Source organism: Pygocentrus nattereri, chromosome 5, assembly GCF_015220715.1.
Source record: "Pygocentrus nattereri isolate fPygNat1 chromosome 5, fPygNat1.pri, whole genome shotgun sequence".
Lineage (NCBI taxonomy): Eukaryota > Metazoa > Chordata > Actinopteri > Characiformes > Serrasalmidae > Pygocentrus > Pygocentrus nattereri.
In genome coordinates, this window is record NC_051215.1 from 28,602,106 (window position 1) to 28,620,167 (window position 18,062).

General features: G+C 40.2%; 1 protein-coding gene across 3 annotated transcripts; it reads right to left on the reverse strand.

The window, feature by feature from the left end:
- Positions 1–512: 512 nt before the first annotated feature.
- LOC108411988 lies at positions 513–18,044 on the reverse strand. Of its 3 annotated transcripts, none has more exons than XM_017683817.2 (5): positions 17,778–18,044; positions 15,412–15,565; positions 11,539–11,954; positions 5,562–5,790; positions 513–1,044 (listed from the first exon to the last, which is right to left on the reverse strand). In XM_017683817.2, the coding sequence occupies exons 1-5, from the start codon at positions 17,880–17,882 to the stop codon at positions 923–925; spliced, it is 1,026 nt and encodes a 341-aa protein (XP_017539306.1). In that variant the 5' UTR covers positions 17,883–18,044; the 3' UTR covers positions 513–922. The 3 variants fall into 3 exon arrangements, with proteins under 3 accessions (XP_017539306.1, XP_017539308.1, XP_017539307.1); XM_017683819.2 differs by lacking the exon at positions 17,778–18,044 and adding an exon at positions 17,594–17,750; XM_017683818.2 differs by lacking the exon at positions 17,778–18,044 and adding an exon at positions 15,881–16,022.
- Between the last annotated feature and the right edge of the window lie 18 nt (positions 18,045–18,062).

Here is an 18,062-nt window from a genome sequence, read left to right on the forward strand (position 1 = left end):
ATAAATCTGAAAAATGTTTTCTTTGGGTATTATTTTTCCTTACAATGCTTTAAATGAACCTTTCTGCCATGACTGGATTGTAAAAAGTACATTTTAGGCCACAATCTTATCATTTATTTGTATTTGTAACCGTTTCACATTATTGTTTGTTATCTGGTGTCGACCAGAGGAGGATGGGTTCCCTCAGTTCCTCTCAAGGTTTTTTCCTCTTGCATTTAGGCAGTTTTTCCTTGCCGCTGTTGCCATTGGCGAGGCTCACTGGGGCTCGGACCCAGATTTTTTTTCTGTAAAGCTGCTTTGTGACAACACCTGTTGCAAAAAGCGCTATAAAAATAACATTGACTCGACATTTCATTAACTTTTTACTATCTATTAACTTTCTGTGAGGGAGATTTTAGAAGCATTAAATGATGCAGGTGTGTGGTTTCTATCACTATAACTGTGAATGATAGTGAGTTGGTAAGTTTCTTAAAGTTTCTCCATAATGGTGCATTTCACACAAAAACATGGAATATTTTTGTTTACATCAGTTTAATTTCACAGATTTTTTTTAAAATATTCAGTGGAAATCCCATTTAAAGTTCACCTACACATAATGAAAATGTTCTGTATCAATCAGATGCTTTTCAGAATTGCACGTTCAAGCCAAAAACCATATGTTACCTTTTATTATTAAGAGTGTAGGGGGGCTGTGTGCCACCATATGTGTTTCTTCATTCACTGTTTGCTCTTCCTTCATTCCAATACAATAATAATTTAATGACCCTGGAAAACTGGCCAACATCCTAAAACCAGCGAGCAAACACTTTACCTTACACAGTCTCACACACAGAACCACACACACATGGATGCCACCCGGGCACAACAAAATCACTTTTCCCACAAACAGAGTTACACTCTTCCAATATGTGCGGTAAATCCATCAGTGGCCATGTCTGTCCCGCTTGACTTTCCTGGATCTGAAGCGGATCTCAGACAGCTTGGAGTTGATCCCGGTACCAATCTGGCCCTTCCGTGCCAATGGGAACCGCGCCAGCGTGGCATCTGCGGAGGGAGAGAGTGACACTGCGACAACAGTTGGAGGCAAGCGAGTGAGATGGAGCGAGATAGAGAGTGAGAGAAAGAGAGCAAGCCACAGCAGTTTCTCAACACTGCCAGCGCTGTCAGGCCATTAAAACGCCAAATGATGATGAATGAGAGGGGATGGGCCTGTCGGAAACAGCCCCCATCGTGATTCTCGCCCCTCTCAATCCTCATTTCGCTTCCAAAGAGGCTTTTTTTCCCCCTCCTCACATTCATATCCAGAAAAACTGTTGCACCTCTGAGGTGGATGCTGATATCATCCATGATTCATTGGTAGAAAATTAACTGCTGGATAACAGCCAAAACAAACTGCAGCAAAATGTGCACTAGGCATGTTTGTCTGTTGATGAGAAAAGTCCACATTTTATATTTTCATGCTTTGTGTGACAATATGTCTGTTTTCCCCTTTAAAATCTATACACTCATCAGACAGATGACAGAGAAAGAGGACAGAAGAGTTTTTCATGAACTTGTTTAATGGCTGACTACAGTCACATTTGCATATATACACCTATGAATGTGTATTTCCACAATTTAAAGGAGACTTCTAATGATTTTTTAAAGTCTCTGCATAATTAAATAGTTGAGATAGTCATTTAGAATCAAAACCAGACAGTGTTTAATTCCTCTACTGCTGAACCTGACTTTTTAGCCCAATTTGCTGCTGAGAGTTTCTTTAAACTTTTGTACTTTTTTAAACTTACTGACTTACACAGTGTGAGCAAAAGTTTGTGGACACCTTACTATTTCACCTGTATGAGCTTGTTGGACATCCCATTCCAAACAGTGGGCATTAATATGGAGCTTGGCCCACCCTTTATGGCTATACCAGCGTCTACTCTTCTGGTAAGGCTTTCCCCAAAACTGTGGTTTATCTGTGGAAATCTGGGCCCATTCAGCCTACATTTGTGAGGTCAGGTACTGATGTTAGACAACACCTGATGCAAGAAAAGATGGTACTACTTCAGCACTCGGTAACCCCACTCTGACAGAGTGTGGGGTAGACCGCTTTGTAGGTGAGCTGTTGTCGCTCCTAGACACTTCCATTTCACAGTAATATCACTGACAGTTGACTGGAGCAGATCTAACGGCAGAAATTTCACAAACTGGCTTGCAGCAAAGATGCCATCCTATGACAGTGCCATTTTTATTTATCCTCAGACTTCATATGTGATAATAATAGTAAAAGATAATGGGTTTCACTCAAAACCCCAATCCTCCTATTATCAAACAAAGCCAAACTGGACCGAACATGGACCAAACATGCTTTTGAATACAATGACTGTGGAGTTGATAAATGCAGAAATCCACAGTCAGAGCTAAAGAAATACTTTACTATAAACTGGCATTTTACCCATTTGAAATTCTAAAGAGAGGGCCTCTGTTCATCAAGCAGCTCCTCTGACTCTACTGCACACCCCTTTTTTCTCTCTCCCTGCTCACTTGCTGTTGCCTGAAATCGTTGACCATCTCACACTACAGAATTTGAAACTTTCGAATTGTAAAAATCAAACATGCTTGAAAATATCGGAAGGCCTCTGATGTCCCTGGGGCTAGATTAGAAGGCTAATTGCATCTGACCTGGAATAATGCTGCAAATTATAAGAAAATCAGTGAAAATGTCAGAAGGGCCAAATCAGGGTTAAAATTGGACAAAGGTTTGTGTTTTGCAGCTTTAAATGTCTGGCTCAGATTCCAAATGACTTCATTAACATCAATGATTTAATTATGAAGAACTTGAAAAAATGAGTGGAATTTCCTTTAATTCTATATGAACTTTAAAATCCCAGTTTTATTATATACTAAGGCTTATTATTTTGTATCAACAAGAAGGTCAATAAAAACTGGGTGAGCTATTCTTAGATTATAAAAATGTATAATAAAACATTATTAGGGCACTACTGTCTTGTAAACCTTCCCTTTCACTCTTGCTGCTATCCTTCTGTCACACATCAGCCCTGACACCCGTCTCCAACCACTCCATCCTGCCTGCACCCTCTTCTTCACCTCTTTTTTGCACTGTCCATTGCTCTGGATGGTTGACCCAAGATATTTGAAGTCATCCACCTTTACGACCTCTACTCCTTGCATCTTCACCTTTCCACCTGCCTCCCTCTCATTCACACACATGTATTCCGTCTTGTCTCTATTGACCTTCATTCCTCTCCTCTCCAGTGCAAACCTCCACCTCTCCAGATTCTCTTCCACCTGCTCTCTACTCTCACCACAGATTACAATGTCATCTGCAAACATCATGGTCCATGGAGCCTCCTGCCTGACCTCGTCCGTCAACCTGTCCATCACCATTGCAAATAAGAAGGGGCTCAAAGCTGATCCCTGATGTAACCCTACCTTCACCTTGAAACCATTTGTCACTCCAACTCCACACCTCACCACTGTCTCATTATCCTCATACATGTCCTGCACCACCCTAACATACTTTTCAGCTACACCTGACTTCCTCATACAGTACCACAGTTCCTCTCTTGGCACCCTATCATATGCCTTCTCTAGATCCACAAAGACACAATGTAGCTCCTTCTGACCTTCTCTGTACTTCTCTACCAACACTCTCAACGCAAAAATTGCATCTGTGGTACTCTTTCTGGGCATGAAACCAAACTGCTGCTCACTGATCTGAACCTCTCGCCTTAGCCTTGTTTCAACAATTCTTTCCCATACCTTCATGGTGTGGCTCATCAACTTTACATCTCTGTAGTTACTGCAGCTCTGCACATCACCCTTGTTCTTAAACATGGGGACCAATACACTGCTTCTCCACTCATCAGGCATCCGCTCACCCTCCAGGATTTTGTTAAACAACCTGGTTAAAAAGTCCACTGCCTTCTCTCCTAAACATCTCCATACCTCCACAGGTATGTCATCTGGACCAACTGCCTTTCCATTCTTCATCCTTTTTAAAGCTGCCCTCACTTCCACCTTACCAATTCTCTGCACTTCCTGATCCACTATCTCTTCCCCCCGTTGTTCTCCTCTCTCTCTCGTTTTCCTCATTCATTAGTTCTTCAAAGTTTCCCTCTCTATCCTTTATCAGCCTAACCTGCTGTACATCCTTTCCAGCTCTATCTCTCTGTTTAGCCAAATGATACAAGTCCTTTACTCCTTCTTTACTGTCCAGCCTCTCATACAGCTCATCATAGGCCTGAGCCTTTGCCTTGGCCACCATTCTTTTCACTATGCGACTAGCCTCACAGTACTCCTGCCTACTTCCTTCATCTCTCTGGTTATCCCACTTTTTCTTAGCTGCCTTCTTCTTCTGAATACTCCCCTGGACTTCCTCATTCCACCACCAACTTTCCTTGTCTTCTTTCCTCTGACCAGACAAAACACCCAACACATTCTTCCCAGTTTCTCTCACCACCTTAGCTGTAGTTTCCCAGTCCTCAGGTAGCTCCTCACTGCCCTCAAGGGCCTGTTGCAATTTTTCCCTGAACTGCCTGCAACCATCCTCCTCCTTCAGCTTCCACCATCTAATCTTTGGCTCTGTCTTCACTCTCTTCCTCTTCTTTGTTTCTAACTTCATTCTACAGACAACCACCCTATGCTGCCTTGCTACACTTTCCCCTGGCACCACTTTACAATCTCCAATCTCCTTTAGGTGGCGTCACCCTGTGTTCTTCCCTCTTCTGAAAATACATGTTCACCACAGCCATTTCCATTCTCTTTGCAAAATCTACAACCATCTGACCTTCTGCATTTCTGTCTTTCACGCCATACATACCCAGCACCTCTTCATCCCCTCTGTTCCCTTCACCAACATGTCCATTGAAATCTGCACCAATCTCTCCTCTCTAGGGACACCATCTACCACTTCATCCATCTTACTCCAAAATTCCTCTTTCTCCTCTAACTGACAACCAACCTGTGGTGCATATGAACTGACCACATTCAAAATTCAGGGCGCTACACCATGATAGAACAGTTTGAATCCACCTCCAATGTTCCTGGCCTTGCTTCCTTTCCATCTTGACCGATCCAGTATGGCAATAATATTTGTGATCCGCATGATAGTTTTAGCACAAGTTTTACACCGGATGCCCTTCCTGACGCAACCCTCACCATTTATCCGGGCTTGGGACCGGCACCAGAAGTACACAAAGTACACCCCTAATGGCTGGTTTTCTCTTATGTCTTATAAATTAATAAATAAAGAGGGAAATAAAATCTCTGGTTTTGATTTGGCCCATATTCTTATGTGTACAAACAATTTCAACCAATCTAACAGGATGGTTAAGCACCAAAATATCCAGATAAAGATGAAAGCCAAATGTATGTTGCCCTTTTGTCTGAAGAGTCTAAGCTTGATTATAAACCCCAATGCTGGTGGTTATTTATTGTGATATGTGATTTACCAGAGGAGATCTGAGGATATAAAAACACTCTATCAGCTTATGATTTGCTGAAATGGCTGGTCACTTGTTAAATGTGTTCTGAGCTGGGCTTGTCAGGGCACTTACTGTAAATGGCGTTCAGTTTGTCTGGGTCCAGTGGGGCGTGGTGGTCTGAGTATGAAGGTCTGCGGCTCCTCCCTCCTCTAAGGTTGCTGTTTAAAAGTGTGTCCATGTCAAAAACCCCTAACAGCAGGGCTCGCACCATTGCCGTTGGTGACCGTGCCATGTTTGCCGCCAGCCAAGCGTGCTCTGCACAGAAAATGCCTGAACCTGGATACACCTCCACCTGTCGGATCTACACACAGACAACGCACAGTGACAAAGGTTAAAACTGCATCAATGAGGCGACAGCAAAACAAACAAAAGGATATAAAGAGAAGCAGAACAGACGCCCTGAAGCAAGGCATACAAAGAGCAGTAGAAGATGCAAGCCTAGCCCCTTAAACTCTACTTATTATTCAATTATTCACTTTATGGTTTATATCCCCTAACTAATTTGAATCATGCATGCCTGATTTAGTGCGGAAATGAGGGACTAAAGCTCTGTGTGGGGGTTTGAGGTTCCAGAGGATTTCTGGCGAATTTCAATTCATTTGAGCTACACTATTAAATACTGACATATACTATACTCTTAAAGATTTAGGGTTGGTTCCTTACAGGGATTAAGCCTATACAATAGCTAGCTGTCTACAAACCTTCAATTTCAAAAATCTTGGGACATGTATGAAATGTATGCGGAAAAAAGCAGTAATTCAAAAAATTCAGTTTGACCTCTACTAAAAAAGAAGACAGAACATTTGATGTCTTACCTTATAAACTTGATTGATTTTTATTTATTTGTTTTGGATAAATATTTCACTTTTGTCACAACAAAACCTCATATTCCCATTTTTCTTGTTTTTCAGTTTTTGACATAACTTGAAAATTCCTGTTGCTCTTTATATTGTGTATAAATTTCATGATGAATGGATCAAAACAAATGACAAAATTGACTTACATTAAAAGTAAAGTATGCTTTTTTCTTTTCCTGTAAAGTTACCATTTTAGAGATACAAGGTTTTGTTCCGACAACCATGATATGATTATTCAAAATTTTGATGCCTATGATCTGGAAGGTTGACCGCTATACATGTTACCACTGTGCATCATTCCATTGCAGATGAGCTCAAACCCAGAGAAGTCGTCAGCATTTCTGGACATTGTTAACATATGTCTTCCACTGTGGATGCAGTGACAAATGGTATTTACTGTTATTTAATATTCCCAAGCCCATGTGGTGATGTCTATCACAGAAGCATGCTGGCTTTAAATGCAGTGTAGTCTGAGAACTCGCACAGGCATTCAGCTGTGGTTTTTGGCCTTGCACTTCACATATTTAGATTTCTGTGGATGCTCTGAATCTTTTGATGATATACACTGTATTGGATGAAATTCCAAAAACCGATCCAATCGCTCATTGAGGAATATTTTCGCTGATTTATTTTAGGTAAAGAAGTGAGCCTCGACCGATTCTTGCTCATAAAGGACTCGGCCTCTCATGGATGATATATATATATTTTTTTAACACCGAAGCGTGATGTCATCACCGGTTGAAGATCTGGACATTTCATAACTTTCCTAGTTTTAAATTGCACTTTGTGTAATGTGTTGCGGTCATTGATTTCCTATGTATATTTACAAAACCAATGTATATGAACCACTGAACCAATGAATGAAATATCTTGTGCTTGCAAAGAAATGTAAATATTTGTAAATATGCTTGTGTTTGGATTTACAGCTGTCTGGTTTCTGTTTTTACTAGCATTTCACCTACTGTCTACACATGCAATTGAAGTTTGTTAAATCATAGATGAATATCTTCGCTTTGCTGCAAACTGAGAGATACTGATGTTGTTAATAGCAAAACAATTGCCATTTCTTATTATTGTTTGCTAAGCTGAAAAATATGAGCTAAATTTAAGTAAATTAAAAAAAAAAAAAAAAACTAAGAAAAATGCAAATAATTACAGCAAGCAGTGATTTATAGATAAGTCTACTTTAATATTTAACTTTATTAAAAGTTATTTGCATGAAAACAGGACAAAAGTGCATTACATTCAGCTGAAACTGATGCTTGCAACATGTTCCAAAAAAGTTGGGAAAGGGCCATTTAAAAGTAAGAAAATAGTGAAATGTTCGCAAAACATCTTTGACAGGTGATGCAATCTTGCATGGACATAAAAGGAGCATCCAGAAAAGGCTCATGAATTGAGGCTCGCTACTTTGCCAACAAAAGCATCAGTGAACAATCCAGCAGCTTAGTGCGACTGTTTAAGCATCCTACATCAGGAAATTTCAAGTTTGATCCCAGTGATTCTACAGCCATCTGTGGCTGAGAGTCCGAAGAGAGCACAATTGGCCTTGCTATCTCTGGGTGGGTAGAAAGTAAGCTGAGTAAACTCCAGTAAGCTGACCTTGACCTAGGTTGGCACTGCATATGATGAATTTCACCAAAGGGGCCAGGAATACACTGACAAACCATTGTTAACAAACACTGTCACTGAATCCATAAATACTAGTAAAACTGTACTATGCTCAGAGAAATCCATATGTCAACAATGTTTAGAAATGCTGCCGATTTTTCTCTGGGCTAAAATTTATTTGAAACGGACTGATGCACCGCATGTGTGTGGACTGTCATGTCAATCTTTCAGACTGTTTATGGAAAAAACAGACAATGTGTTCATGGGGTCCATCCCGAATGTTACCAGCCTAAAGTTGCAAATCCAGGGTCTGTCTTGACATGGGCTGGTATTAGTGGGTAACTTGGATATTGGTGAAATAATAGCATAATCTGAGAGTGTGGGTGCTAGACTTGCCAGCCTGCCTCCTACTGAAAACATGTAGTGCACTATTAAGCTCAAAATACAACAAAAAAGGCCTCACATGGTTGTACAGCAGAACTTTTTGTATAAAAGAAGAATGGCAAAAATCTGCTTTCAAAATTGGATAAGTTTGTGGTCCTCAAATGTTTATTAAGTGCTGTTAAAGGGAAAACTGACATGCTCCTGTCCCAACCTTTTTAGAATGTGTTGGAGGCATCACATTTGGAATGAGCATATATTACCCAAAAAAAATCACTGAATTTCTCAAAATAAAGCTTTAAATGTTTTTTCAAAACATTGTATTTTTGTCTTCAGTCTCACCATGTCTGTCTCTACTCTTCTTCATTGAGATGTTATAAACATTCCTCATCATGCTCATGCAACGCAGAGAATTAAGCCTCACTGAATCACCTGAGTGAGGCATCTTCACTGCTCTTCTTCTCAGCTGACAGTTTAGGTTTTGAGGGGTTTATAAAATTACACTCAAGTAATCATGTACACAGGATTCTGTTCATGTTTTCCATTCTAATATTAAACTAGATGTGCATTTCCTGAAAGAACTGCAAGGGTGCTTGAAAAGAGCTGCAAGTGTGTGTGTGTTTGTGTGTGTTTGTGTGTGAGTGAACAACACCTCCTTAGGTATTTGTCCGTGTGTGTGTGTGTGTCTGTGTGGTGTGTGTGAGAGGGAGAGACGTATGTTTTTTAGGGGGGGTCATTCAAATCAACTGTCACTCTGTTATTATGCAGCTCTTAGTGGAGAAGCTTTGTTTGAGTCCGATTTGCACCCTCTGAACAAACAGTCATGACCCGGGAAATGTTTACTCTACCACTTAACTGGATAGATGGTGTGAGATAAGACCCCTTGCGGATTATTTCGGTGTCGTGTGTATTGAGAAGAAAATGTCTGAGTTATGAGAAGTTAAAAACAGAGAAAATCTTGAAATAAGCAGATTCAGAAAAATTTACATGGGAGTGAATGGGACAGTTTTCTGTGCCTAGTGCCGAACAAATGCACATAACTAAATCATCGATGTTAGTTAAAATTTGAAGTTCTGAACACTCTGCCATTCATTCTTATGGGAGGTTTTTAATTTTTAAACTTAATTTTATTAAAAACTACCAATCTGACTGAGTCCAAAAATACATAACACAAGTCACAGTGCCGAGACCTTCGAATCGCAGTTTGAACGGAGTCTGTACGTTAAGCGGTTAAGCTGTATTAATCGCAGAAAGGTGTGGAAGAAGAATAAAAAGAAGTATGAGAGATAACAATTATAATAATGAGGGGGATTCAGCCAGGGAGTAACTACTAGGAACTACAATGATTTATACAAGAACCTTTATGAAACTGATATGTAGTTAGAAGACATGGGAAAGGGCGTCTGGACCTGTTGATGGGTCTTCAGAGTTGAAGAAGTTAACAAAACTGAATAAAGGACGAAAAAGCATGAGTGAAAGAGGCTGTAAGGCAGAAGACAAAAGGTGAGGCACAGAGGGACACAGGAACACACATCTCCGCAAAGTCCTGTCGTGGGGTGATCGCCCCAGCTGAGAGAGAGAGAGCGCAGCTCTACCCGTGGAGAGATCGATCCGGGCATTGACCGGAGCCCCCTCACACTCGCCCTCACTCACTACGGCCCAGCAGGTGCCAGGGCAGCGCAGGCCAGGCCACCGCCCAGAGGACAAAGAGCTCGCACAGGGAAGGAGTAGGCTCCAATTATTCATCACCTTTAACAGAAGCTCACTGCTGGTTCCGCCGACATTCACTCTTTGGCTCATGCACATGCAGAAGACAGGGAGTAAAATAGCTTTTTTAACAAAAGAAAAGAATTATGATTATAGGAGGATTGTTGCATGTAACTATGCTGTAATAATAAATGCTAAAAATGCAATTATATAACAGCCTGTATTGAGGTAACAGTCTAAATTAATGCCTTTTAAAAAAGACTCTACCATGCACAATTTAATGGTAGCAGGTAAAGCATGGAGATGAAAAACAAACATGCCACTCAGCCTCCTTTCCACCGTCGTCTTCTCTGCTGTGTTAGTTTTAATATATATTCTGCCTCTCTCTCTCTCTTCTAGTTGAAAACCCTTAGAAGCCACAGTTATCAACGACAATAACAAAAGCATATTTCATGTAACTCTTATATAATTATACATTCATTATTTCATTGTGGATTTCAATCGATGTCATATTTGACATCATATGTTAAACAGGAGAGATTTTATTATGATTTGAATTTGATGAAATGTTACTGTCGAGCATAAAAAAACCATCCTTTACAGTTGGCTATATTTATCTTTCATATACATTAAAACAAACAGGAAAATGTCAGAAATGCAGACTCAAGCCTGTCAATACAGAATGTAAACTGAATAAAAAACAGAGGTGAAAGCTCAGGGCCTTCATATTTAATTTTAATTTAATATCATTCTTGTTATATTTATACTCTACAAATACTGTAGTTGGTTAAATTCATGAGCTGCTGAATGGAAAAACAGTCCAATTGTAATTTTTTTCTCTGTGGTATCTAGGCAGATATAGCCAAGTAAGCACTATTATTGGATAGTATGTCAGAAACTGAAGGGCTAATTCATCAGATTTACTAACATAATTAGAAACTGACAGAGAAAGCAACCAAACACATTTTGATTTCCAACGGTAGGGACCAATTTCATGAGAAAAAATGTCACTTGAAGCCTTCTGTGAGTTCTAGATATGTCACTGACTGTAAAAATGAGTTGTAGCCTGACCAATGCGTTTTAAACAGCTGCTAGCAATGGAAAACATCAGCTCTCTGCCTGGAATCTTTACTGAAAGAGTCACTGTAAAACTGCTAAATACAGAGTAAAAGTTCATGTCTATTAAAACCTTTTAATGTGTCATCTAGAATGGCCAATAAATGTTTATGTAAACCTGGGCTAGCTTAGGGCTAACATATTATTAGAACCCTGCTAGCAGAAATGAGCTTTATCAGAAAGGTGACTTTTCCTCAATTTATGGCCCAAACTGAAGGTTTAGCTTTAATTGTCACGGTTCGCCACTGAATATAAATGTTATTCAAAGTGCAACTGTAATCATGTAATGATGTTATTATATTCAAAAACAAAAATAACTGTGGACTTCTAAGAGTTAAAGTAGTTTAGAGAACAGGAAGGAAGTTGAGGTTTCTTACAGGTGTGATGTTTGGTGCCAGTGGTCTGTGATCACTGAGAGAAGATACTGAATCTGTAGAGCTGCACGGTGAACTTAGATATGCATGCTGACCATCTTCTCTGATGGCGACAGGGCACAAATTCCCATTCATGTCATCCATTGATTCAAACATACCCCCATCAGCTCCATTATGGCTGCCAGCCATTTTGTGTCCGTAGGCACCAGTTTCCAAAATCATTTCCTGCTGAACACCTTTTATATCTACCGAAACTGACGGCAGAAGATTGCAGTCCTGTTCTTTGTACTGCGGAGGCATGTAGCTGCTGACTCCAGCATTGATGGACTCAGATAGTGAAGGGCCAGGCTGATGATGGCTGGGCTGTCCAGCATTGCTGGTTATACTCTGCCACATTGTAGACAAAAGGTGTGGAATCTCTAAATGTCAGCAGCAAAAAGAAAAGAGAGGAAAGTCACACATTAGCAATGTTATGTCTTACATGTATAAATAGCTGAGCAATTTAAAGGAATAGTTTGGCAAAAAAAGTTACACAGTTTTCCTCTCAGGCCAAATGCAGCTCATCAACCACAACATTTTACATCTTTAGTCCTGGACTGGAGCCATGAGTCTACTAACAACTAATGAAAGTTTATGACCACTGATTGGGATCATGCCGTGTGAAAACTGAAAGCCTAAATTAGCAAACCACTTTGAGTTGTCTTCTCAAATAGACTTGCTTCTGTGGTTTGACATATTATGACATACTGTCACCTATAAAAAGTGGAAAAATGACTGCCTCATAGTTAAAATAGTAGTGGCACTCAACTGAAGCCTGAATTTTGTCTGTTTTTATGGATAACAGTATAACATAAACTGCTAGAAATCGTATGAAGTCTACTTGAAATTACTCAGTGTGGTCTGAGGCAAGTGTGCAGTCTGTATACTGCTAACAGGCCTCACTTCTTCTTCTCAGGACAAAGTCTGGGGCTTTTGACCACCTAAAGTGGCCAAAACCCATCAACCTTGTCAGGAAGAGGCAGTATTTGGCTTGATAAACGTTTCTCCCACATAAATGCCTGGGTTTATAAAAATGGTAAACGTGTCAGTTACTCATTGTCACGATTGGCCCCTCCCAGTCCTGTCCATGTGTTCATGTTGTGTTTTGGTTTAGTACAAGTGTTTTGTTTTGGTTTTGTAGTCCTGCCCCCTTGTTTAGTGACTGCGCAGGTTTATGTACTGTTGTTTGTTCTGGTTTGTCTGTCATGTCTGCCCCCCGATCAATCCATGTTGGCTCTATGACCCTGGACTGTTACAACTATGACCCTGGATTTGCCCTTAATAAATCATGCTTATCTCCGCATATGCGTCCGCGTCCTCGCTCCCCACTACACTCATGGCTTTTCTGTTTTCCAATATTTTAACTGTCAGATTCATTGAATATTATTGAGCATGTGTCTGAATGGTACAATGATAAAACATTTCATGGTAAAAAAAATGCTGCCAGGACACAGACACTGGGACAAAATTCTGATAGTTGTGATCAGTTTGTGTGCATGAATTAGCAGATGCTCTGTTTCTATGTGGACAAAACATTTGAAGCTAAGACGAGGCCATCACAAGCTTCCTTTACTCATTAGCTTTAGATACTAAACATGTCTTGGGTGATTCACTAGTACCAGGTTTGAGGGGGAAAATGCCCACATTTCAAACTGTGTTCGGTTTTCTCAAACCAATTAGCACTACAATGACAACCATTTGCAGTAATATAAACTGAATTGCTTTTTAATAAAGAAATTAGCCAAATTGCATTGGTTTAACTTTAAAGATGAACTGAAATCAGAACTGACCTTTTTATTGTGTTAGTCTATGTCCTTGTTCACATGAAGGACATTATTATCCAATTTTAGACAAAAGTGTAATTTCCCTGTAATCTTTAATCAAAATCCAATAACTTTTCCTCGTTTTGAAAACATCTCCTGATTTTGATTACATTGCTGTGCACCAGTGGGTGGAGAAAATAATTATCCCCCTGCATCATTGGGAGAAAATGTTTATCTAGCTCAGAGATGCTCCCTGATACTGCTTTTCACACACAAATTAGGGTTGCCAGATTTCAGCCATGCAAAGCAAGCTTGAAGTAGATACCATGCTGTTCCAGACTTGTTAGCCCTGTGTTTGTTTACCTTCCACCATTATCACCAATGTGGAATAATTATCCTGCGCTATTTAAATCTATAATATTTGCCCCATTTTCAAAATAACTATTGTTGATGTCAAGGTTTCAGAAACTAAAGTATATAAATGTATTAATTTAAACATGTTTTAGAAAGAACAAGATCATTTTTAACCAGGCAGAGACCATAAACTTCAACAAACAATTATGACTTGTTGGACTGAGCATATACAGTGAGACCACTCCCTCTTTCTCCCGTCAGTAAATGGCTCCATTCTTGCTTCTATGCTGTATTTCTTTGGTGTTTTATAGCAGTTTGATAATTGTCTTTAGTTTATTTTGTTTTTATTGTTACTAATTTGATGCTGTTCAGTAGGGTATATGCAGTTAAAATGCAGCTGCGTTACCACTGATAGCCCCACCCCACGAGGGGTGACACTCTCTTGTGATTGGTGGAATGTATCCCAGCACAAAGCCTAAAACATCACATGTGCATGCATGCATGCGTGTGTGTGTGTGTGAGAGAGAGAGAGAACGAGAGCGAGAGAGAGAGAGAAAGAGATAGAGAGAGAGAGAGAGAGAAAGAGAGAGAAAGAGAAAGAGAAAGAAAGAAAGAGAGCGAGAGAGAGAGAGAGAGAAAGAGATAGAGAGGGAAAGAGAGAGAGAGAGAAAGAGATAGAGAGGGAAAGAGAGAGAGAGAGAGAGAGAGAGAGAGAGAAAGAGATAGAGAGCGGGAGAGAGAGAAAGAGATAGAGAGGGAAAGAGAGAGAGAGAAAGAGAGAAAGAAAGAGAGAGAAAGAAAGAGAGAGAGATAGAGAGAAAGAGAGAGAGAGAGAGAGAGAGAGAGAGAAAGAGAGAGAGAAAAAGAGAGAGAGAGAGAGAAAGAGAGAGAGAGAGAGAGAGAGAGAGAGAGAGAGAAAGAAGTGGAATACATGTAGAGTGAGACACAACCAGACATTTTATCTGGTCTGCGGTACCAACCAAATGACAGAGCTCAACACCACACTGTTAAAAACAAAAGTCAGCTCAACCTAAAATTGTAAGGTAACTGATATCACTGTTTTTCTTGAGTTCAGCCAACTCAAACTTCCTAGCTTAAACAAGAGTTCTCCTAACTCATGTTCTTCAGTAAACAGTACAGACTGCATGTTTTTTTCTTCTCTCACTATCAGACAACCCCACCAGGCATTTTCTCCACTTGGGCTCCCAGTTATGGATGGCTATGGCATCACTGGATTTCAGACTCACAACCTTCTGGTCACAAATGCTCCATTGCAAATATAGTTTATTGCAAGCTCCTGAGATTTCTGTGTCCTTAAATGTTCAAAGCACTGTAAAAGTATTTGTTGTAACTTTGAAAGTAGTATAGTAACACGTGCTGCAATGGTCTAAGAATTCACCCCGGCACCTCTTCACACCCGCAAGCCCATTTGTGTCCCAGCTAGGAGTTAAAAACTGAGAAACTAGAAATGAGAGTTAGGAGAATGTTTGACTAAACTAAGAAGTTTGAGCTCGGTGAACTTTGGTGTCGTCATGTTGAGTTAACTCAAGAAAAGCTGTGTAATCAGTTACCCTATAATTTTAAGTTAAGCCGAAATCAAATTTTTTGCTGTGTGGACACCTGGCAACCCTACCACAGATCATGGCACAGAAGAAAACACATTCCTACAATGTCCGATGGACTTTAACTCAGCTATTTTAAATCAATTGCTGCTCCTCACCCTTGACGAGCAGGTCTTTGAGGCGCTGGTTTTCCGCAGCCATCTCTTCCTTTTCTCTCTCCAGCATCTGAACCCGAGACCTGAGGAACTGAAGCTCCTCTGAGGAGCTGATGCTGAACATGTGGGGCTCAGTCTTCATGTTCAGCTGATAACCCTGCAAAGGAGAAACACAGTGAAGGAAGCTGGAACGCTGAGGAACACTTAAACTGCATCACAGTTCTGTTCCAAGATCTCTGCCATTAGAAAAAGGTTAACAGAAACTTGCAAGAAAACATGTCAGAAATGCTTTCAGGCAGCCAAAGGCTTAAAAATTCTCTCAGCTAAACAGACAAAAAAAAAAAGAAAAAAAGATTTCCATCATTGTTTGAGGCCTAATTACACCCTTTATTCCTTCTCGAAAACATCTGACATTTGAAAATCAGAAAAACACATAATAACAGCTACTGAAATTCTTAAAAACTGGTGGCACCTTTTGACAGTAAATGGCGAGAGGGACAGCAAATGATGTCGAGGTGAGGAGGATTTGCGTCAAGCTGACATTTTCCATAAAGACACCAAATCAACACAGGTTTCAAATGAAGCTGACAAGCTAGAACAAGACAGTGAGGGAAAAAAATTAGCCTAATTGTTTCTGAACACCTGGGTGACAATGTCCATCCATCTCGCCCAGGACAAAAAATGTCACTCGCAAAAACTTGGAGCACTGAACAACAAGGAGATTGAAATAAGTTCCATTGTTCTTAAAGTGATCTGATTGTTTCCCAAAGCTATCAGCTATTCCTGGAAAAATAAAACGTTTAAAATTACAGTTGCTCCCCGAAGGGAAAAGGCAAAAAGGGACAAATATTATAATCTGTCATCGTACTCATTAATATGCAAATTGAATCGTGTTTAGTCAATCATTTTACGGTGCAAGTTAGGTTGTAATATGCCACATCATATTTGAAGAGATGCAGAAAACATTACATTGATGCTGTTTCAATTTGAATATTAATGAGGTTTACATCATTTACCGTTTCCCCGGATTTAACAGGCCCATGCATTTATTAAAGTGTACACAACAAACAGCCCCACGAGACAGAGACTCCAAACCGTTTTGGGAGAGACCCAATCCTATTTGAAGGTGTTAAATCTTTCCGTCGCTGAATTTGATACAGACAAATAAACACTGATGTTGCAAACTGACATCAATAAAGCACACTGAACCTTCTTTCTTTAAGACATCAGCATGTCTGGAGCTTTAAACTGTGAGGTTCTCAAAGCACACTGTAATGTACAGGCCACAATTTAGTTTTCTCAGAAGCTGAAAAGCCACTGGGTTCATTCTCGTAGGAGCTTGACGAGTGATGGCCTTGGACTGGTCAAGAATAGACTTAAGCAGCTTCTTGCTGAGAGCTCATTACAATCCACACAGGTACTACAGACATAATACTGCCCTGTTTAAAGCTGTAAGCTGCTGCTCCAGCTCTTTAAAGAGCCCATTATCATGGGAACCCGAATTTTCTTCACTTTTATGAAGAAAGGGTTTTATTCAGTGCAATGGTTCCTTCTCCATATACAGACACTAAGCTGCAAAAAACAGCCCATTCTGAATTCATTAACTTTGTGAAATAGTACATTTATATATCGCTGCTGTAAATTTCCTGATGAATGGACCAACAGAACTGGCTCAAAATGACTTGGAAAGAAGTCTGGTTCCACTGACTTACATTATAAGTAAAGTATGTATTTTCCTTCTCCTGTAAAGTTACCATTTTGGAGAGGTTTTGTTCAGACGGCAGTGATATATGGCTTCTGTTGGGACAACACCGCGCATCTCTGTTTTTGTTGTTTTCAGTTTTTGACATAATTTGAAAATTCTTCATATTAATGGAGATTGTGCTTTAGATGATTCTGAAAAGGGTTCTGTATAGCACCAAAAATGGTTCCACTATTGCTACAAGCAATAAAGAAGAACCCTTTTTGCTAAGAGTCTATGTGCATAAAATCACATGTCATATGTGCACTTGAATGAATGAAGGAATGTATGATATGGGCCTTTTAAACAGGAAGCTTTCCCCAGGTGACATACCCATGTGATTAAAGGTGTTTTAGTGTGATGAAGGTAATAATAGAGCATAACAGCCCTAGAAGCAATGATAAAACATCTATTCTCCATATGCAGGGGAGGCGACACACTGACCCAATGGCAAATCAGGTGAATCATGCATTTCAGTTAAGCAGACAGCCACTCGCTCCTCCTCACTGCATGAGCCAAAATGTACACGACAATGATGATGATGATGATGATGCCTAATATCGACGTTACAACATTACTACGAGTCTCACAGCGCGGTTGTAAGGATGTGAATACGCTGCAGTCTTACATAACTGTCCACAGCATCACTCCGCGCCATTTGGCTCGGTAAGCACTCGCTCCTCGGAGCCTCGTGGCCGAACTGTGCCGGCCCGACACCGGACACTCCTTGCATGTTTTCCCGAAGACTGAAAATGGTTCAAAGGAACTATACTTAGTAACACAACCAAATGAATACAACGCGAAATCGCTCGTTAACACCATCTGTTTACTCTACACTTCGCCGTCCGCACAGTTCCGTCAACACGCCGCATGCTGAACGGCACCAGAGGAAATGTAGTGTCAACCAACAGCG

What these genes read in the sequence shown, in the direction of transcription:
- LOC108411988 (XM_017683817.2), bottom strand. Translation starts at nt 17,882, where the DNA reads ATGCAAGGAGTGTCCGGTGTCGGGCCGGCACAGTTCGGCCACGAGGCT. An exon ending in GTGATGCTGTGGACAGTTAT is followed by an intron (nt 15,566 to 17,777) that starts GTAAGACTGCAG and finishes TCTCCTTTGCAG; the next exon opens with GGTTATCAGCTGAACATGAA. An exon ending in CAAACTGAACGCCATTTACA is followed by an intron (nt 1,045 to 5,561) that starts GTAAGTGCCCTG and finishes CTCCCTCCGCAG; the next exon opens with ATGCCACGCTGGCGCGGTTC.